Below are 22356 nucleotides of genomic sequence, written 5' to 3'. Positions count from 1 at the left end.
TCATCCTGCATAAGAAAGAAAATCAGCACTATGACACCACTTCCCTCCTAAGAGCAGAAGGCAACTAAACTCAGTACAGTTGCATTTCCACAGCCAAAACCAGATTGTGTAACAGATGAGTCTGCTAAAGCTTTGGTATTGCTTGAAAACAGACCAGCCACTTAGGGGGCTCAGAGAGAATCCAGCTTTTGCCTTGTAACCCAAAAGGCCAAACCTTTGACTTTTTTCTGGCCACTGAACAACCAGCTGCACAGCACTCAAATACCCGCCCCTGACAACAGCCTCACAGGGCAATCCAGGAAAATGAGGACATGGCCGCTAAAATTTACTTGCACAGCTTCAACTCTGGGCCCTAGGCAGGGGTTTTGAGATGGTCATCTCTCTGTTATAAGTATCCTCTTTAGAGTTAGACCTGAGACAAACAGGAGAAAATCAGCAACTTGCAAACTGTAAATTCTTAGGGCCTGAACCACTCCATGCGGTAAATTCAAAGACACCTTAAGACTCAGCTTAAGACACTTTAAGCATCAGATCAGACCTACAAAGGATTGCCAAATTAGTCCTATGAGTGTGTACTTGGGAGCTGCAAAGATCCACCACCTGAGAACCAGCCGGTGGTCTTCTTCAACACTCTATTCCAATGAAGCAAGCCCTATAAACTGTGCCACTTAATAAACAATTAGATCAACTAGTTCTGTTAATGTGAACATTATTCTTGCCCCATTCACTACTAATCAACATATGTGTTAATTGCTTTTAAAAAGTTTTCTTTTCTGGCTTTATGGTGGGTGCTGTACACAGTGCTTGAATGCCAATTTTTGTACCCATCACAGCTCTACCAAAACTCAAATCCAACTTTGTCTATGCCCCCCCCCCCCCATCCAAAAAAGTGTTGCGATTTGAGACCAACCACAAGGAATAAGATCAGTTTTTAAAGCACAGCACGTTTAGCTATGAGTAATGTTCTCCTGTGAAGAGTCCATTCTAACTAATCCTGCAGCGTATGGTCAATCCAACAATGAAGACAGGACATCTGGAACTGCTCTGAGCAAACTCATCTGTCAAACCAGCCAAAGCTCCTACTATAGCAGTCTTCTGAGACAGCAAAATGCCTGTTGGTTAAAAGCTTCTGCATAAATGTACCATATTAAGGACTTTTATTGTTATGGACATTGTTATTCATTATGGACCTCCCCTATGTATAACATTATCTTCAGCCTTCAATTCCAGTAGTGATCCTGGTAATTCTGTACCAAACAAAAGGTCTGTGGATGAGGAAAGGGATATTCAATGGAATGGCCATGCATTAAAAAATATTATCATTTTGGGAGAAAAGAAAAACTGATGCTATTTGAAAATTCCATGCATGTCCAGGTCACTGAAACAAATATAAATGACAAAAATGAATGGCAAGGCAAGACATAGTGACCGATTCCACTGAATACATAGGCATTGCAATTTCCCTGAGGTTGCAGCAAACAAACATTAAGTGTTTCTAGGAAGAAGGAGTGGCATTAGCTCAAGTTTGCCGGCTTTCTGTGGTTTCAGGAAGAAGTGCGTTGAAAAAGCTAGTAAGAGCAGTGCGCCTCCACCTTTCATCTCATTGTAATGAGGCTGGAGAAGCAGTTAACTGAGGAGTTCCTCAACAACAACACCAAAATGCTATCCATTTCTTCTCTGACTGTATCTCTGTGAATACACAAAAGTCAGCCCAGATGGTTTTCATAAAGAAATTACTATAGTAAGACCACTTTCTAGAAGAACTGAAAAGCTTGTTTCTGACATCAGTATTTACAAAGACAGCTTTAGAAAGCATTTTTAACTATGTAGCATCTCTAGCCCAAATGAATATGCTCTTTTGCCTGAGATACCACCTACTGCTCAACCCTCAGAAGGACAAAAAAGCTTTCTCTTATCTTTGTAATATCATTATGGGAAAACAATGTCTTCTGAGTACAATGTTTATGAAAACAAACAGTATCATGTCAGCGGCAGGGCAAGCAGTAAATGCAGAAGAAATAGCGAAGCAGCCGAGAAAGAATATTCGTGCTACTGAGAAGGAAAAAAATCCCTTAATTTTGCATCCATAGAGCAAAAAGTGGACCACAAAGATACGGTCAGCTCCCACATGTTATTCAGGGAGACCATGTCTGTGGGCTCTTATATTAAGAATAACTCACACCTGTGGAAATGAAGCAGAGGCCTCTCAAAATAAAACCTGTAATTCAAGAAGAAAAGCTGTTTTTACTGTATTGTTCACTGGGATATCTTGCTTAATGTTATGGGTGTACTGCTGTTTCCACCCACTGAGGGAGGGAACATGCCTATATTTTCTACAAGACAAGAGACTAACTGGTTCAGCTTTGGAGATCTGGCTGGCCCCAAAGGCAAGTTCCCAGGAAACTCAGCATCATGGTGAAGGGAATGGTCAAAACTGGGTCAGGAAGAGACTTTGGGTCTCTGGAGTGCTCAAACCACTTAATTTCCCATTGTACAGCACCATTTCTTTTTTTGGCCACCCCTTGTTCCTTTTCCACAATGCTCTGAGGGAAGCTAACACCTTCACCTCATGCAAGAAAGGAGGAGCAGTGGCCAGGGACAGAGAAGAAGGGGCACTTTTGGTGGTGGTGAGCAGCAAGCAGGAGGGCAGTGTCTAGATAACGTAAAACTCCCTGTCTTTCTGCAGCTATGTGTGTTGACAGAGACTACAGAGCTGGATGGGCAACCTGGTGAGATGTAAACTGAGTTGTGAAGGGCCAAGATGAGGCAATGACAGAGGGCAGGAGAGAAACGGAGCACAGTTGACTAAGCATACTCTAATCCTTTGGAAATCTTGTATATCTCTCAGTGTGCCTTTAAGAGAATGCTGACTTCCAAAGCATCATAAAAAACATTTTTATACTGTCTCAAAGCTTTTCATCAGTCATCTCGATTTCTGCTCTAAGGGAATTTAAAAAAAAAAAAACACAGCATTTTGTCATATTTGCTCTTTCTCATCGAGTTACTCTGTGCACATAAAAACTGCAGAATCAACAAAACTCTTCTCTGATGGAATTACATCAAGCTCCTCATGGCTTACTCTTCCCGTATAGCTGAATTTCAGTGCTTAAGAGTTTATAATGGCAATGAAAGCAGGAGAAGCGCTGAGTTTTAGTTAAAAGTATAAAGCAGAAACAGTGTTGACTGCAACCTCACAGAAACTGGAAGACCACCTTCATGACAACTCTTTGACTCACAGACTTTTGGTGGATTCTCAAGAGAACCCTTTTAGTACAGCGATCCACTGTGGCAGCCCACTTCCTCTTGGCTTCCTCATCCTCCTCTAGCAGGCATCTCCTCAGGTCCTGCTTGTCGGCCTTGCTCAGGGTCCTGTCAGTAACGGGACGCACCAGCTGTGAGAGGTTGAGGTGACTGTACAGGCTTTTCTCCACCACATAGGTAATATTGAATTCGCTGACAGAAGTGCGCCCTCGTAGCCTTCTGTTTGGGAAGCCACAACCTCCACCCCCTTTCGCTTTGTGCCGCAGTAATTGTAGGTCGCAAGTTGTGGGGGATGCTCCTTTCCTAGCAGGGCGCTGGCAAAGAAAAGCTCTGGAACAGGAATAGTTAGTATCCATTTTCTTCAATCGGATCTGCTTCCTTACACTCTGAATCTCCTCCAGGGACACCAGAAGATGGTGCTTGTGCCTGTTGCTGTCATAAAAGCAAATGCTTTCTGTACTTACCCCATGGCTCAGAGAGCCGAGGCTCTTCTTCATTTCCCCATCTGTCAAGGAGCGGCAAACTTTCTGGGTCTTCTCCTCTTCTGGGTAAGAGAAAAATGTCCCAAGTTTCTTGGGAGGCTTGATAAGGCCACGGCTATCAGTTTTGCTGAAGGTCTTCACCAGCTTCCGGTTGGCTCCCCACGTATCAAGACTGCTAGATGAGGGAGAAGTAGTAAGTGAGTCCGAGTCATCCTCTGGCTGCTTCTCACAGGAGCCATCGAAGTAGAATTGCTTCTTGTGAACTCCAGAGTAAAGTGCCGATCTGTCATCCAGTATAGGCGAGTTGTCAAGTGAGTGCTCTTCCACACCTGCAGGGGGACGAAAGCAGGACAACGGACGTCATTGTTCATAACTCTCTAAGACGTTCCCCTGTAAAATTTTATTTAATTATCAACAATCATCCACTTAAAATGGAAGCAAAACTCTTCCTGATTCAACAAGCCCAGAAGGTATTTGCAGCTGGATAAATCTGAATCAGCAACTTCCATTTGTGAAGTGAGAGTTTTGGGATCAGATAACAATAAATAGACTATAACAGCATGTAAATAAAACAACTGCTATTTTAAGTTTCTCTCTTTCATCCGCTGCTAAATAAGACCACAGATGCTCTCACTTAGAAATCCTTGAAAAGCTGGAACTGGGATCTGTTTCTCATGTTCTCCTTCTGATGCTTGCTACGATGGCCTACTAAAGCTCTGCTCTAATGAAATCACAGTAAGTCGGAAGCATACCCAGGTATTAAAAACCAAACCAAACCAAACCACATGCATCTCTCATTTAGGTCCAGTTTTCAAACACCCAATGCTTCTGCAGTAGAAAACAGTATTTGTCCCAGAAAGTTACAGAGTTAAGCTCAGGGCTGAAATGAAAAGATCTGGGATTTCCACAGGGGAAAAGGAACCAATTTTAATGATACAGAATTCACTTAACAAACAGATGCAAAGTAAAAAAAGCCAAAGTAGGTCAGATTGTGGTTGTGCCAATTTCAACACTGTCCTGTTAATGACAGAAACACATTGTTTTCAGCAAATACATATTTCACAGAAAGGGAAGAAAACTTTTTGAAACACAAGTGGATATGGGAAAATAGCCAGGTCTCCTTTCTGGAATGGAGTGAATGGAGAAGAGTACCTGGAACTGCGACTCCTTTTCACATTTATCATTCAAGAAACATTTTTGTCTAGTGTTTTCTACTAAGCAAAATATAAGCTCAGATATTATTAGATGTAGTAACAAGGAAAGAATCAAATGAGAGTACACATCTTGCTCAGTCCTGCTTGACAAATTTCATGGCAGTCACGGGTATATATCAGAAACATCATTACCAAAATACCTATGATTTACTAAAGTCATTTATTCACTAACGAGGGAAAAAATCAAGACAAAAAAAATTAGTTGCCTTGTACAGGCTTCCTGTCTCATCTTCAGTCACTCAGCTGGCAAAACATATTTGACACTTATTTGCTGAAACCTAAGACACTGTTTTACCAAAATAAAACTCACTGTGACAGTGAAGGGATAGCAGATCGCATCTGACACAACTTTCACCGCTGAGAACTTTTTTGGGGTAGGTCTGTAGATTGGAGCCTCATTTTAACTCCACTTTCACTGGACTGTCCAGCTTGCTCTTTTTCTCCCCTAATTCTCAGTTTGAACAGAAAATTGACTTTCTCCTGGGACTGAATATGTGCTGATAAACAATTTTAGTCCACTGAGTAAATATGTTTTCAAACAGCTTGTAAAATATGCATTGTGTGTCAACATTGTAACAGATGTTATTTGGAGTCAGTCCATGACACAAAGCCATAATGACACAGATGTAGATTTAAATGTTTTTAAATGCTATATAAGAGCAGTGCCCAAGAATCAGAACCTTCACTTAGTCAGCTCACTGAGAGAAGACTAACACACAATACACACGGATTCAGATATTGGCACGTTCTCGTGACTGTCAAATTTATATTTAGTGCAACAAAAGACTCACTAGCAGAAATGTGGGAGAAGGATCTGGGGGTAAGGTACTTTAAAAACAATGGTAATGTGTAAGGAAATTTGGAAAAGCTTTTCTTCTTTGTAAAGAAATTCCTGAGGAGGGTTATGAGGAATCTTTCTTCTGGGGAATTTCATGTTGGTTTTCAAACTGAGCCTACTATCATACTTTAACAAAGGCTGTTGAACACCAGTGAATTTACTGAAGTTATGCTGATGCTACTGTATCAAATACATCTCTCACTCAGTCCAGCTCTCAAAATCCTAGCCATCTAGGATTTCACATGACTTCACATTTATATACTGGTTAAATAATAGCAGCAAACACCTCAAGAACCGATTTAGTCAACTGCAGGTAACTTGGAAGGGCAGATGGCAATCCCCAAATCTGACCAAAATATCTTCTGTGATCTTGCAGAGTCCTCTGACATATTCAAACAGGAATACCTGGACAGCATTTATGAAGCACTTCTAGTTTGCCCTATGAAAATTTGGGTATGGGGAGACCTTGCTGATGGATATCAACTCCTAATGTGTAATTGATGCCTTAAGGCACCTTCTACTTATGTAGAAGTAATCCATCTTGTTATTTAACGTTATTTTTTTGCTACAGAATTCACCAAGAGCCAATCTACAAAGAAACTCCACTGTCCTGAATGAAGCACAAACTCTGAATTACAGATGAATTACTCAGAAAAGCCTAGCATTAAAACAGAGAAGATGGGCAGGAGATGGAGAAACAAGGAAGCAGGGCAAGATTTTTTGGAGTTCATTCAATGAGTTGGGGAGCAGGGGTGGAAAAACTCAGTGGAAAAAAACCTGGAAGGAACTGAGACACGTAAGTGAAAGACCGAGGGAGAAAATAAAAAAGGAAATGAAATAGAATTGCAAGTGAAGCACTGCGAGAGAAGGAATTAAGAACAAAACAGTTAACATGCTGAAGAGACAGCCTGGTCAAACTGTAGGAAGGCGCCTGCATGCCCTTGGGCTGCCTGGTCCTGCAGCTGCTCCTACCCCTGCAGTCTCTGTCTGATTACTCCCTGCAGCTTTTCCCAGACCCCCAGGGGGTAGGAAAAGCATCTCTGGCGTTCTTCCCTCAGAGCAGGGGAAAACCAGCCCTGTTTTGTTTGCTCCTTCCCATAAAACATGTTTTTACTTCCAAGATAACCCACCTTCATGCTCTCTTTGTCTCCCCTGTGAGGTGAATAAACCTTTTCAGACCAAGATAGCTGCCCAGAGCTCTAGGCTGGCTGAGCCTTTCACTCCAGTTAGTTACATGACCATCGTGCATGGGAGAGGCAGGCTCGACCATAAATCTGCCAACAGCTTCCTGCCACATACCCAAGAAGATGCACGTGTTCTTTAAATACACTCAGAAGGATCCATAATATGGTTCAGCTCACTGCAAAGCTGAAGGGAATCACAGTGTCTGATCCTGGGAAGGCCACTGACAGAGAGAAGTAGCCGCAGTTCCAGTAAGGACTCAAGCAGGGCTTCATAGAGAGGCTACTGAGGCTCAGGCTTCTTTAGGCTGCTTGCTCACACACGGATACAGGTCATCCAGAGTTAATTTTGCAGCATGGCATTCCCAGGGGCTGAACTGCTTCCCGTTTCCCCACCCTCCTTGTCCTCCTCCATTCTCTCTCCCACTCCCCCTCTCTCTTGGCAGCGTGGCTCATTCAGGAGTCAAACTGCAAGCAGGCTCCCCCTGAACGAGAAGGTAATATTACATGAGGCAGCAGCTATCCCACAAGAATGTCTGATGGAGTTTCTGTACTTTTGCCACAGGATGAGGCCATGTAGTGCAACTGCTCTACCCATCGGCCGCTCCCCTCCCAAAACTAGTTAATAGCCTCACCTGTGCGCCCTCCCCAGCTGCCTCCCAGGCCTGAGAGGAGGGAGCAAAACTGCTCTGCTCACCTCCTTGCAGTGCCCGGGGGGCAGCCGGCTGGAGTCACTTCCAGTCTCATTCCCTCCAGTGTGGGGCACAAAACATAAACCGAGTTCTAATCTCTTAATGAAGGGCTCTCTCCAGCACCGCTCTGGGAACGCCTGGAGATCAGCAGTAACCACATCCTAGACTGTCACTTTCCTCCTTCTACAGACTCAAAATGTAATTACTTGGGTAATGCATGCACCGTAGACAAGGCAGCCTTTCCCACTGCCCCCTAAGAACACTTCCCACCCCCGCCCCTTTTCTGTCCCCTCTCAACAGAAAAATGCATTAACACATACACTCCAACCATATGCGCACCGATTTTACCTTCCGTGCTGGGTTTTTTCATTTCTTCCACTCTTATGAGTTTCTTCCTGACTCTGCGAGTAGAATTTACCAGCTTGTGCAACCTCTTAAACTTCACCGACTCCTCTGTTTCATCATCGGATTGTTCTCTTGACTGGCAAAGAAACAAAGGGAATATTAATAAAGTAGTCGTTCCACGGCTTGCTCCTTCAAGTCAAGTTAACCCAGTTCATCTGCTGCGCTGTGTCAATGCAGCTCTGTAACTGGTATTACATTTTCAGCCCAGGTCAGAGAGAAACATTTAAATTAGCGAGGGTTTTCTTTTTTTCTTTTTCTTTTTCTGAAAGCGTGACATACCATTTTGATTTCTAAATCTGTGCAACGTAAGATCCTAGGCATTGAAATGCATTCCTGCCCTTGTCTTTCTTCCCATGCATTGTGTAATAACTACTTCCACGTCCTCGCTCAGTGCGTTTCAGGCAGGGCTCTTTCCCAGGGCTCTTCTTACCATACCAGTTATGCTCCTGTGGTTTGGGTCAGTCACTGGTCTGTCTGGCATCTCAGAACTTGCTGTTTAAACCTGGTTATAAACAGCTTCTCCAAACCGAAACTCTGTCATTGACGACTTCTCTTTTTTTTCCCCTCAGTCTTTCCAGAAAATCAAAAACAGCAGCACAAGAAAGGGACGGGAAGGAAAAGGAAGGAGGAGACCTCATCTGCCTTGCTCAGAAACTGCCACAGCTACAAAATACTCCTTTCCTCCTCCCTGCTCCCTACACTCCTCCTGAAGGCTCTCGAGGCTGGAATTAAGATGGACACAGCATTCCTCCAACACTGACCAAGGGAAAACTCTGACCTTTTCAGATATACAGTGCAGTCCATATTCCCCAGCATCCCGTTTCGTTTTGCATCTGATCCAGTATGCTCAGTTCCAGCTGTTTTCCCTCAAGTATCAAACATTACAGAGACAAAAAAAAATTCTCCCTCTCCAGCAGCAGTGACACAACAAGCTGAAACAATCCATTCCTTGTGAACGAGAAGACGACTTCGATTTTCGAGCCAGATCCAGCGCTCGATGTGCTACTTCCTCTGTTTTAATCAGTTCAGAATGCGAGAGGCGGCGGGGGGAAGGGGAGAGGAGGCCGGCAGGACGCTCCAGCCCGGCCAGGACAGCCCTGGCACTGTGCGCTGCACATTCCTGCGCGCCGCGCGGGCTCCAGCTGGAGCGCGGTACAGATTGTATACCTTACTTTGTTTTCGCCCGTGGTCCCAGCCAATTCCCTGCATTCGTAATGGCCGGCTCTAAAACCTTAATGCGACTTCCTGTCGGTGAAGCTATCTGGGGTTCCACAGCGCTCCCATGCTTTTTCTCCTTCTCCCGAATTAAACTTGGAAAAAAGAAAAATCCCAAACAGACGCGAGCCAAAAAAAGGGAAGCAAAAAAGTAAAAATTCACCCTCTCCCCTTCCCCAATAAAAATGCTCTCTTTGCTTATCCAGGGACTGAATAAAAGACAGCCCAAGTATAAAAACGCTTTCTGCTTTTCAAAGGTACTTAAATATCAGGATGTGGTAGCAGCAGTAGATGCCACGGGACAGGACACCAATTAGCAGCTGTATATGCACGAGTACGTTTTCAAAGGCACAAATAGCGCCTGAAGGAATCAGCGCAGCTTTGAAAGTCTACCTTGTAGGAACACATTTCACAGAGCCAGCAGAACCGTGCCAGAGCAAACGCCAGCCACTTTCTGCGAGGGCACTGCCAATTACCGATACCCCACAAACTTCCTGATATTCCGAAACAAGACGGAATACCGAATGGACCACATATGGCAGAAGGAATTACCATGCTGCCATCCAAGAGCCGCAGGAATGCATTCATTATGGGTACAGACTGGAGAGGTAATTAATAATCTTCCTTCAGGAGAAATAAGGCAGTAGAGAGGGGTAACAGCCTTGTTTATATCAAGATAAATTAAGCAGCAAGAAGAGCATTAATTCACAGATTCCGGCTGGGACAACTTAGTGACATGTCAAACAACAAGATATACCTCAGACATATTTAGATAAGATGAAGAATGGATTATTGACTGTAATCAGGAAGTTCAGTCAAGACTTCTTAGGCCACTAAGCACATCTTGGCAAGCAACCATCATGCATGCTCTGCACTCCAGATACATTTATTTTAAATGCAATTACTCTAAGCAATTGCTTTCCTTCATTACTTTGCATCCATCCTTGGTATGCAAGGCTCCTGTTTATAGAACCGTGAGCTCTGTATGATTTGGGGAATAGCTCACACCCGGTCCTCCCTCCCAGGATGTCACTGACGAATACGAAAGTTGCGTTGAGAATCAACTGGCCTGACTTCTGCACTACCGGTGTCCAAGAAAGACCTGTCCCCTCAGTGTCCTCCACAAAGATTCCGCAGCAATAATAAAAGCTTTTACAATGTCTGACATTTGCATTCACTACTACCGCAGCGAAAGCAAGTGCCGAAATAGCCTCCATACAAGGTACTGACATCAAACCCGAGTGGGTGGTACGGTGGATCCCTACCACACTTCAAAATACATAAAGTACCATCCTAATGAAAGGCTAGCTGGTATTTCCTGCCATTTCAGGACTCTTGGTACCCTTTGTTCCAGCAGCCAGGATCCTTTATGTGCAGTGACAGACACTTCCTAGCCCTGATGCTCGGCTGGGAGAGCCGAGAACAGCCTGTATTTAACAACAGGAACCGCCGGATAATAGCCTGACTAAAAACTAAGTCAGAGCTTCTCTCCAACAGTCTATTTCCTACCACATTGGGTCGCAAGTGGCATGGAAAATCTTTTGTAAAGGAAAAGGACGGCTAATAAGGTTACACAGAAAGGCCTAAAAACATCTGTGACTACGCCAGTGGTGCTGATCAGGAAACTTTTTTGTCAAATAATGCTGATTGCTTGAAAATGAAACTGTTTTGAAAGAGGATCACTTTTGTTTCATTTCCTGATTTCCAAATGATTTAAAAAACAACAACAACAAAAAAACAAACACCTTGAAATTATCAAAAGACTCCATTTTGGCACACGGAAAACAGAGCTTAATTTTCCAGTTCAAGCAGTGTTTTCTTTTGCAGCTAATATTAAACAGAAAACAGAAATGTAAAGCATCCAGGCCTAAATGACATATTTGGAAATTATCAAACTTTGACGTTTTGACTCATACGGCCCATTTTTCCTCTCCGGGTTTCAAGACGACAGAATGGCCTTTTTTGGTTGCGGCTCCTGACTTTGGATGGGAAAATCAGCCTGATCCCACTGACCCGTGGCGGGCCGGGCACGAGGTCTCTGGGGCAGCAATGTCCTAGCAGGGGGCTGCAGCGCTGCCGGCCCTCACGCCCCCTCTCTCTTTCTCCGTCCTTTCGTGTGTTTCAGCACTCTGTGGCACTACAGAAGGGCAGAAACACATTGAGAAGGGGACAACGTGCCTGCCAATGGCCAGGCAGGGGCCAGGCCGGGCGCGCGGGGCTGGTGGAACAGCCGGGCCCCTCCGCCGCCCCGCGGCCGTGGGCGCAGGCCTCTCCGCGTGCTCCAAGGGGAAAACAAATGGATTTGCAGTACTGTAAATAGGAACAACTGAACTTCCATCTCCTCCGCTCCAAATTTTTCCATCCAAAGGCCCATATGGCTCAACTTTTAATTATTTTGGCTAATGCTGTATGTAGTAATTCTGTGGTGAATGCTTAAGTGTTTCATTTCTGGTTTCCACAGCAACATTACATCAGATTGCAGACAGCTGGCTCCACAGTCCTAAACCATAACAAATTGGCCAAGCCAACGCACAAAAATCGCGCTCGCTTTAAAGAGATAGCGCTGCCGGGGAGCCAGCGCGGCCGGCAGGGCCCCTTGGCGGGGCCGGCCGGGCGGAGCCGCCTTCCCGCTCGCCTTGGAGCAAGTGCGGCCCCGACACATCTGCGCTGCTCTCACGGCGCGCGAGGCCGCCAGCTTGGAGAGCTCTGCTGCACGAGCGCGTGCGGGGCCACGGGGAAACGGGGACTAAATTAACAGCATCTGTAAGTACCCAGGGCTGCACGCGGAGGACAGCAGCCACCACGTACCGCATGGCTGGGAAACGGCGGAGAGGCCAAGGCCCAGCCCCGCCACACAGCTCTCTGCCGCTAGCGAGCGTGGCCGTAGCCTGCAAAGACGGTCTCGAATCTGAAAGAGAGACCGATTCCCACTGCTGTCCTTACCACCCCGTCTGCTTGGACACCTCCCCTACGTGTGCATCCCAAAGGCCGCGCTCTGCGTCGCCTTGTACATAAACCAAACAAAAAGCCGCGCATCCAGGAACAAGCAAGAAATTAACACGTGCGCTGCAGCATTCTGCTCCCGGCATCCTCCTCGCTTTCTCGGCTGCTTTTCTCACACAGGCTCTTCACTGCTGCCTGCTCTGGAGGCAAGCAGCACGCGTGGCTCTCTAGCTGTAAAACATCGAGCCCCTTTCACACGCCACAGAAAGAACAAGAGCCCACAATCCTAACCTCGCCCTCTGAATTAGTGCTTTACACACACGCGCGTGCGCACACAGCTATCGTTTATTATGGTACTTGGAATTAATAGGCCAAATGTAAACCAGAAGTAAGTAGCTTGCTTTCGGCACGACTATGTTTAGAAACACTACAGGGTTATAGCAGCAGCGCTTGAAAAACACAAGATACGCAAGACTCGCTGACCAGGTCCTAATAAAAATGTGTAAGAAGCATCAGGGCAACAGGCAGTTAAAGGTATCACAAGTGATTAATCTGTTTCAGCTCCATAAACAAAAACATACATAACTTTTACGTGAGCCGTATGAAGCCATTTAGAGGGATGTTAAACTTTTTTTACAACCCACTTCATGCCCAGCAATCGTACAGCCCCAAACTGAAATCTCTAGGAAATCCCCCATCTAAGGAACTGGAGAATCTTAATATCTGCTTACGCCTAAACTTCAATTATTTCTGGCTATCAGACAATTCTTATCCAGCAAAGAGGGGCACAAACACACATGCAGATCTGTGGCATATCACATCATCTACCCCTTGCCAGCTCACTTCAGAACTACAAGCTCACTGCAAATGCAAAGACATTTTGCTGCTCCTTTTAGGAGACGTGGCTACACGTGTCCTTTCTTCTTTCTCTCTCTCTCAAACAGGCTTTGCATTCGCCAAAAAAAACAACCGTTCTAACTTTTTTTTTTGTATTAAAGATGCCTGGACAAAGTCAGAGACAGGAAAATAGAACAGAAAAGAACTTAAAAGCCCAAGGAAAGGAAGAGAAAAACTAAGAAAAGCTATACATGCTGTGCTGTGCCTAAGAATAACCACAAAAGCCTTTTCTCTTTCTCCCTCTCTGAAACAGGAGGCACATCCTCTCCACATCACGCTACATGCTCAGCGACTTACCAGCTTTGGCATTTATAGGCCTAAAGCTCAGTTTCGAGTAATTCCCCCCGAGTGCTCAGCTGCTGTCAGCTCCGTTACCCTGAAATTTAGGATTAGACCCTTCTTCTGAAGTATTGCATTCGCTCAGAATCCCGTGCACAAAATGCCTCTTCTCTGGAGTTACATTATCAGACACCAAACTGGCTCTGATTTCAGCGCTGAATATGTAAAGAAGAAAAAAAGCGTGATGCTGGACTCAATTAGCTGTTTTCTGCTCACTGATTGATTCCCCCAGTTACTCGCTAGCTGCATAACTTGCAAGAAAGGCATAAGTCATCAGCTCTAAGCAAATCTTCTATTCACCACAAGGAAAAAAGGGAGTGTTGTACATGGCAAACAATCCCTGTTTTCACTGACGAAGGCTTGCTGACCTCTTGCTGGCCTCCAGTTCCTTAATTACTGTCTATGGAATTTCAGTTAAAGAAAAAAATACAGAGAATCTGTGCAAAGCCAGGACGAAGACTGACCCTCAAACGCAACCGCTAGAGCAGAGGCTGTGTCTATAGGAAATATAACTTAAGCCCTTTACCAGGCGCTTTTAATTTTCACTTTTAAATTCTTTTGACAAAAGCCCCCCTGATAATTTCCCTTTATAAAGGGCTAATTTGACACAAAAATAAACCTACTTTAATGTTCTTTAAATTAGCAAACTTACTTTTTTTTTTCTTGGTTTGCAGTGCTATAAAAAAAAAAGAACATCACTAACAACTGGCAATGATGTTTAGTTCAGCAATCTCAGCCTGGTCTAGAATTGGCCACACTGTGGCTTTATGAAACACTGTAGCATGACTTCCAACTTCTCCTCCTAGGCTGGGCTCAAACCTCCCTTCCTAAGAAACAGGCTCTGAGATGCTCAAGTAAATTACAGTCAACCGTACCTAATCCTGGACCTTGAGACAAATCCAGAATTTGGGCAATTCTTTCCAAAGCACAAGAAAATGGAGCAAAACCTCTGCTAATTAGGAGCAATGCTATCCAGTGGTGGGAAGCAGTAGTGAAGGAATACAACAGCACCGTCTTTAAGCCAAGAATATACAATTTCCCCTTACTCAGAACAATACCTTTAATGGACAGTTAATCTGGGTTCACTCCAGATCAGTCACACGATGAAATCATAGCAGGACTAAGTATCTACTTCCTTTGATGACGGGCTGATTTTAAATAGCCACCTGGCCACGTATCTTTCTTCAATTTTCTCCATCTTTGTATTACCAATTTTACAGCTTTTCTATTCCCTAACAGTCATGTAAACTAGATTTACTGGCATGTTGTAGCTGGGATTTTACCCTTGAATTACTTCAGCCCCAAAACTCTGATGTAAAGCCCCATGGAAAATTCTAAGCTTCGGATAAAACCAGCTGGTGTTCTCCAATTTCAATAACATACCAGCCCACATCAAGTGAAACATGACAGCGACTTCCTTGAAACGTATCCCAGATTCCCTTAAAGTTCATGGCCGGGAGTGAAACTGATCTAGTTTTGGGCTTGCAACTTGAGTTTTGAAGGTTTTGGGTTTCACTAAGAAATTTTCACAAACCTCTAATCCTTAGAGAGGCTGTTTATAGAAAAGTGTGTGAAATTCAGATGTGATAATTCTTATCATATTCTGAGGTTACAAAAAAGGGCCTCCAAAATTTTAGAGAAAATTGCACGTGGACATAAAGTTTTTTTGCCACTTCACAAAATTAACTGCAAGAGCATGAATTGCAAAGACTCCGTGAGTCTAAAACATGTAGCAGTAGTGTCAGCCCCCCAGGTAAACTGAAGAAAAAAGCCGTCCCATGTCTGGGTTTGGCCTGTGGTTACTTACAAGGAAATCAAAGGAGAGTCTAACGACTACTTTGGTGAAAGACATATTACACATTAGCTGGTGACGACACTGCTTGCTGAAATTAGTGGGAAATATTTGTCATAAGTAACGAGAGCACAATAATTTAATTCCCCCTGGAGGTCTGTCTTGATACTAGAATAGCTGCTTAGGCAAATTCCTAGATGTTAACTGTTTCCAGGTTTTAGTTAAATAATTTTGAGAAGCACATTGCTGACGTTTGCATCTGCAAGCCAGATACATTTCTTCACGGTGAACTGTTTCTCTTGCTGATTAGAATAATTAATTTTAATGACATTACGACTGCGCTCACGTACCACCCGTCATAGGTATATGGCAGAATGAAGCTCTGCGTTACATTACTTTGTATCTGTTACCATACAGCATTCCTTTCCAATTCTCCTGCAGACTTTTCTACACACGGGAGAGAGAGTCTCTACTTCATCGCGTGTTTTGGCAAGGCTAAGAGGGCATGAGGAGAATCCCTACTCTTTGGTGTAGACTGTTATTGATGAATGGAGTACACCACTGGACCTGGAAACCAACTTCCGAGCATTTCAGAAAACCAGCGGTGGAAAGGCAATACATGAAATACAGTGAAATTCATATCAGAGATTGTTTAGGGAAAACAACAACAACAAGAAAACAATGATAGCCCTTTAGCAAAGGGTGTGGTAAGTTAAATCATATTCTTATCGTATTTTTGAACAATCAAACTATTAATGCTACTGTCCTATGTGCGAGAAGTAAACACCAGCAGTGTAGGGGGAAAGGGGCAAGTGGTAAACGACAGGAGCACAATTAAAATCTTCTATTGTACCACAAGTAAAGATTATTCAGCCTGGGTCTGCCAAATAGGGCAGTGAAACACATGGCTTTTGAGATTCTTAGTTCTTGAACTGAGCAGGGCTTTGTTCCAATTTAATAGGCTCGGTCTCTGAAAAGATGGGGGCAGGGAAACCACATTATGGATTACAGCATCTCCTGTTGGCTGATGCATGCAGTGAGAATGGTCACAGGAAAAAGCTGTAACTCATGGTCTCACACCCTCTAGGTAATATGCAGAGAAATTAGGCAGCTGCCCAAAGGCCGAAAGGTATACAAGACAAAATAAGGTGTTAGAATGAATATTCAACTAATTTGCCTTCCCACCTTCCACCCTCCTGAAATATGTGGCCACACATTTTGTGGTGAAGTTAGTCAATGGGGATTGTTTGAATGCAGTCAAAACAGAAGTGGTTAATCACAGTCACCACCTGTGCATCACCGCAAGCTCTCTCTTCTCTGTCATGATAGCAGGAAGATTTTTCAAAGAGACCTTCCTACAGACTAATTACATCCAGTCTTCACATATGCAGGAGCAACTCCTACTGGCAGTGAACAGGAGGTGTACTTGGCCTATACCACTGTCAATTTCTGTGTACAACCTTGTGGTGGCAATATTTGGTCCCACCAGCTAAAGAGACACACACGTAGCTAAACGGTACATGAGGACAACTTGGGCAGGTCTTCCATGGTAAGTAGTACTTATTGAAGCGATATAGTTTTAATCCTAAATAAATTTATTTATTCTCCAAATTCTAAAACATTCTGGAAAAAATCAGACCAAATAGGTTAAAAGAAAACCAAAACAACCCAGCCAACACCTTACAGTGTTCTTCAAAGCAACATATAAACACATCCATGATTTCCCACTCTGTACAGCACTGATCTAACTTCAAACTTTGTGTAGTGCCCTGGAAACTGTAATGGCAATTTGTGTTTCTCTCACGAATGCTCTTGTGTTACTACACGCATGGGAAACCCTGCTGTTAAGCGTGGACAGAGATGAGGGGGAAGTTCGTAATAAAAATGCAGTTATTCTTCTGCTACTAGATTCCAGTACGAGGTGCTGGACACCTCCGCTGACTGAGATCACTGGAGAACAAGGACAGACAGTGCCACCCCAGACAGATCCCCAGCTAGACGTACATACAGCCTGGGAATTCTGCATTTTGATGCTGTCTTATTATTGGCTCTTTCTTCATCGTTACTATTAATAAGTGCTGGGAATATTACAGAAACTTGGAAACGAATAATAAATATACTATCCAACACAATGAGGGGCATTAGTGCCTTTCAGGAGATCTTCACACAAATTGGGTCACTAGACTCTTCAGAGCAAAGCTGAATGCTCTGCATTCATTCACAGCCATACTGAGTATCAGCTCCCCTCTGCTACTTCAAAGAGCACACAGGGCCTGGAGGCAGCAACAAGATCTCCAAGAACTGAAACTTGGGAACATCCTGTGCCACTCCTAAGCCTTTCAAGGAAAAAAAAAAAAAGTTACAAAAACTGGTAGATCCTCTGGTAACAGCAAACCCAGGCCTGAAAGTGCATAGCTTTCAAAATGCTCAAAGTATTCATGTTGTTTCAGTTTAAACACTACTATTTAAATTACAAAATCTCATCCTACCCTAGTCTCCCTTCACATCTAACACCAGTTCTGAATATTCACTGACTTCTACCTTAGCTCTAACAAGTTAAAAAGAAGGGCTTTTTTTTCCTGTAACATACAGCCCTATGTAATTAGCAATGACAACATTAACAAATGGTTAACCACTTCAAAAATCCATCAGTAATAAGAACAAAAATCAATTTTAAAACTGAAGTATTTAGAAAGCTTCAGCAATCTGAATCACTGAAATACAGTATAACCCTGAATAATATGGATTTGCTGTAGCTACACTTAGATTTGCTCGGAGGCAATTGGTGCTATGGAAGTTATATTGTAATTATTTCTTTTCTTCTTAGTCTTGCACGTAACAACATAGTAGTAACTGTTGTGAGTCAGAGATAACTATCAGACTTGGTGTTTTATCGGAGTTAGCTTTATGCCAAAAAGGGAGCAGGTGCACGGGTAATACAATCCTGATTCAACAGCTACAACACGTCGCCGACTCAAATGAATAGGACCCAAACACCTTTCTCGCCCATTATTTTGCTTTTCACAATGGTAGTAGATACAGAACCAATACCGAATGCTTATTCAGCTTTTAGCCCCATTTAATGGCTGGACAAATGAAGAAGTCCTCAGGAAATATAATACAAAACCCAGGAACAACAAAAGGATATTTTGGCCTAACTAGGCCTGTCTCTGTGTGGACTCAATTTGCTGCCTTCTGCTATGAGACAGATCAATAGCAGATGGAAAAGAGCAAAAACGGGACTGGAAGCTTTCCAGAGCTATGGCCTCATGGTAGATGAAGATCTGCGCTGCTTGCCTCCAGTTTTGCAGAACTGCTTCAGGGAGAACAAGCGGAGGGCAAGTTTCCTACCCGTAAAGGTGCCGTGCTGGCAGACCTGGCCGAAGAAGCTTCCAGAAAGCAGGTGAAGGCACTGCTGCTCTCTCCTCACCCAGCCATTCTGTCAGAGGGAGATGTGTTTTTTGTTCTCCAGGCTCATAAATTGTAAGGCCTCTCTAATGAGGCTGATAAGGTGGTACGTAGCGGGGAGGGGGGCTCGGGGCAGCTCTCCTCAAATGAAGGCATGTGTCGCTACCTGGGTGCCTGCGCTAATGAGCTCCGCGTGGCCGACCATTATGTGATGATCAAAACGGCAGCGCACAAGCCCAACGAGACCAACAAAACAGCTCAGTCCAGGGATAATTACAACTTCATTGAACTTGCATCTACAGAAGCTGTCGGTGAAGTTAATTAGTGGTTTGTTTCTGTGACAGTGTGCGCATGATACACACACTTCTGTCACAATCTCCCTCCTTTTTCTCTCCTTTCCCCAACTCCTGCATCAAATATGACAACCGGTACCAATTAGCAGTCTTTCAGCAGAGGGCACAGAACAAGATTTATATGGGTTTCTCCTAATATTGGTCCTTCAAGCAGAGCTCTGGGGATGGAGCTGCCCTTCCAGGCTTCTTTTTAGGATGGACAGAGAATTTCAGCCCCCTAAAGTTATCAAATGAGCTCCTGTCTTTAAGAAGCATAAAAGGCACCTCAGTAATGGGAAAGAATGTGGTAATTTTGAAATCCTCTTTCCCTGGACTTTCTGAATCCTGAGGACAAATAGGTCCTTATCTAAAACCCAGAAAGGGATTCATTTGTAATCTGCACCTGTTTTACAACCCAACACTTGGCAAAAGGCAATGAAAGCTTGTCTAGAGCTACAGTGAGCAGCCTTCATTTCAACAGAGATGAAAAATCAATATTCACAAATCAATTTGTAAAAAATGGTGAGGTATTTCAGCTTTATACATCTCACTAAGAAGAAAAACAATTTCAACTGCATTTCCACATTATGAAATAAATAATACACATAACTTTGTTGTGAAACAAAGGTTCACAGTGAGGTTTAAACCCACCAACTGCTCTAAAGTGGCAGAGAACCAAGTCACCTACTGGCTTGGGAAGGCTTTTGTTTGTTTGTTTGTTTCTTAACAGCAAGCAAACAGGACATACAAGTAACAACACAGAAATTACATCGGGCTGCCTCCCTTTGGATACTGAGGAGATGACCCTTCAGCCCTTTGTTGTTTATCTCTTGGATTTAATTTTAAAAGGGTACGAAATGCAAGTTTCCATTCCCTGGCACAGTAATTTAAAAGAAGAGGAGCTGGGAAAAAGAATCTTTAAATCTTTGAAATGAGTTTAGCAGCAACACCAAGGATGTTAGTCATAAACACATGACAGTTACACAAGCTAAAAAAAAAAAGTGTGAGTTTCCTATTTATTTTTTTAACAAAAGAAAAACAACAGCTAATGGTATTTGCCCTTTAGAGGTTATCTCATTGGTGGATGTTCTTATGTTTTAGGCAGACCTGACTTGAAAGTATGGAGCACTTACAGATCTCCAGATGTTCTGCCTACATTTTTAGATTCTCTGAATGCTTAGTTTTTTTTTTTGTTTTTTTTTTTTTTTTTGGTCCTGAAATCTTGTTATCAGGCAAAACTAGACCAAGATTCTCTGTAAAAACATAATGACCCATCCTCCCAAGTCCTCCTAACTACCAGCAGGTCTCTTTGCCTGGGAAAATAAAACAAGAAAACAAGAAATGGAAAAAAAAAAAACAAACTATACTAGTGTTTTGATCTCTCTTAAATCCCCAAAGTTATTAAACAAATGTATAACAAGTGAATTAAAATTACGATTTTCCTGAATTTCCTCAATCTGCAAGTATCCTACAATTCACTTTTATCATTTGTGTGTACGAAATGTTCACAAAATGATCAAGTATGATCACAGTGTTCCATTAGAAATTGCCTAGTAACAATTTGGCCACAAGACTGAAAAAAACAGAAATCAGAAAAAATGCCAACAGAATCAGAAGAGTCATTGCCCAAGGAGTTTTAATTCAAACCAGAAACTTCAATTTCAGTGACTCATATTTTAAATTACTTTCTGGGGCTAGAAGGCAGTGGGCTATCTAACAGAATGTTTCTAATATATGGAAAAACATCTTTGCTCCTTGGACTCTATAAAATGAGTGTGGCAGTTCTGAGTTTCCAAGTCTGCAGAGTACAAATCACACAAATGGCACTGAAAGTCAACCGATTTAGCAAAGGAAGTGCTTGGACACAGAATCATCTCTGTGCCTCTCACAAGCTGGTCATTTTAGATTAATAGAGATGTCCTTTGGCAAAACAGTCTGGGTGAACACATGCGCTATCTCTAGACATATCTGACACTTTACACTACTTGTTTTCCTCCCTCTTGCACGGCAGTTACAGCTCAGAGTCTTTCACCCCAGTTAACCCTAGCTGCTTTTTGGTCCAGAAAGAAGCCAAGCTGACATTTGTTCTAACAAGAACTTTTGTTTCTGCACATGATCTGCTCTTCACTTGAAGACATGCAGTTTCACAGCTTCTGTTAAATGTAACGAGGATAAAAAATAGCAACAAGGGCAAAAATCTGGAGAGGTATTTAGAACAATAGAATACGGACTCCCTCATTGATGTTAGCAGGAAGATGGTTCAAATCCCACCAGAACAACAGAGAGATGCAAGAAAGCTCTTGGCTGGAAGAGTAAAGACAGCTTACGAAAATAATTTTAGAGAAGATGTGCCAAGTCATTCCATTCGGGAGCAAATACTGAGTCATATTTAGTCCTCAGAGGTATATACAGCTTTCGGTAACTTCAACACAAGCATAAACCATTATCAGAATATTTAAGAGTAAAACTCAGTAGACCTCTGAGATTTTACTAAAGTAAATGAGAGTTTTGTGGCTTTTCTGCTTTAAGTATTTTAGTCAAAGGCCTTAAGGGGGGACTGTCCAGGCTATAAACACTAATGAGGAAAAGATCAAGACACTTTCCCTTGGCTAAAGAACCAATGCAGAAGAGCAAGGATTCTTCCTTCTATATTCTTTGCACATTTCTGATATAGCTGAACAGAGTAGAAGGCAACATCTGTTCCTCTCTGTTCCCACCTAACTGAAGATGGGCATTTTTTTTTGAATACAAACAAGAAAATCCTTCTCCACCACAAAATATTTTAAACATCTCATAAAATGACATAGCATTCCTCTTTTCATTTAGGGAGGAGAAGCTAACCGTCTGCTGCAGTTAGCAGGAAATTCCATTGACAATAAAATAAATAAATCAATCAATGGGCTCAGAAGTCTATGATTCAATTATATGGGTTACTAAGAGTTTGGATTTGACAGCCAAATGTGTTCTTCTGTAAGATTTATCAGTGAACTTTCAATTAGAGAAATCAAGTGGAATAAACTACTCTGTGGAAATGAAGATATTTGGAACGAAAAATTAATTAATTCAGTATGGCATGACACAAAGACTGATGCCCATAAAAACAAGAGAAGCTACAAAACTCAGAAGTAAAAATAAGGGAAGAAAGCTGCCTTACTACTTATGGGTCTCACAAAAGCTGCAAACTCTGCGCTGAGAGTTAGAAAATACAGAGTTAAAACTGTTTGAAAGCAGCAGGCAGCTAGGACTTAGCCAGACCCTCAGCTAGGATGCATCAACAGCTGGGAAGACCTGAGAAACTCTGATGATTCATAGTAACTGAGATGTAACGTGAAACAATTCTAAATATATGTATATATA

At 43.0% G+C, this 22356-nt stretch overlaps 1 protein-coding gene across 1 annotated transcript in view; it reads right to left on the bottom strand.

Moving 5' to 3' along the window:
• SASH1 (SAM and SH3 domain containing 1) overlaps nucleotides 1-22356 on the bottom strand; it is a 554055-nt gene that overhangs the window by 25348 nt on the left and 506351 nt on the right. Inside the window, 2 exon segments of the mRNA XM_048076923.2 lie at nucleotides 3237-4072; nucleotides 8017-8149. Of these exon segments, the coding sequence (XP_047932880.2) occupies nucleotides 3237-4072; nucleotides 8017-8149 (969 nt within the window).

Source organism: Anser cygnoides, chromosome 3 (genome assembly GCF_040182565.1).
Source record: "Anser cygnoides isolate HZ-2024a breed goose chromosome 3, Taihu_goose_T2T_genome, whole genome shotgun sequence".
Lineage (NCBI taxonomy): Eukaryota > Metazoa > Chordata > Aves > Anseriformes > Anatidae > Anser > Anser cygnoides.
The sequence above is the reverse complement of the archived record's forward strand: the minus strand, read 5'-3'. Positions and strand labels throughout refer to the sequence as shown.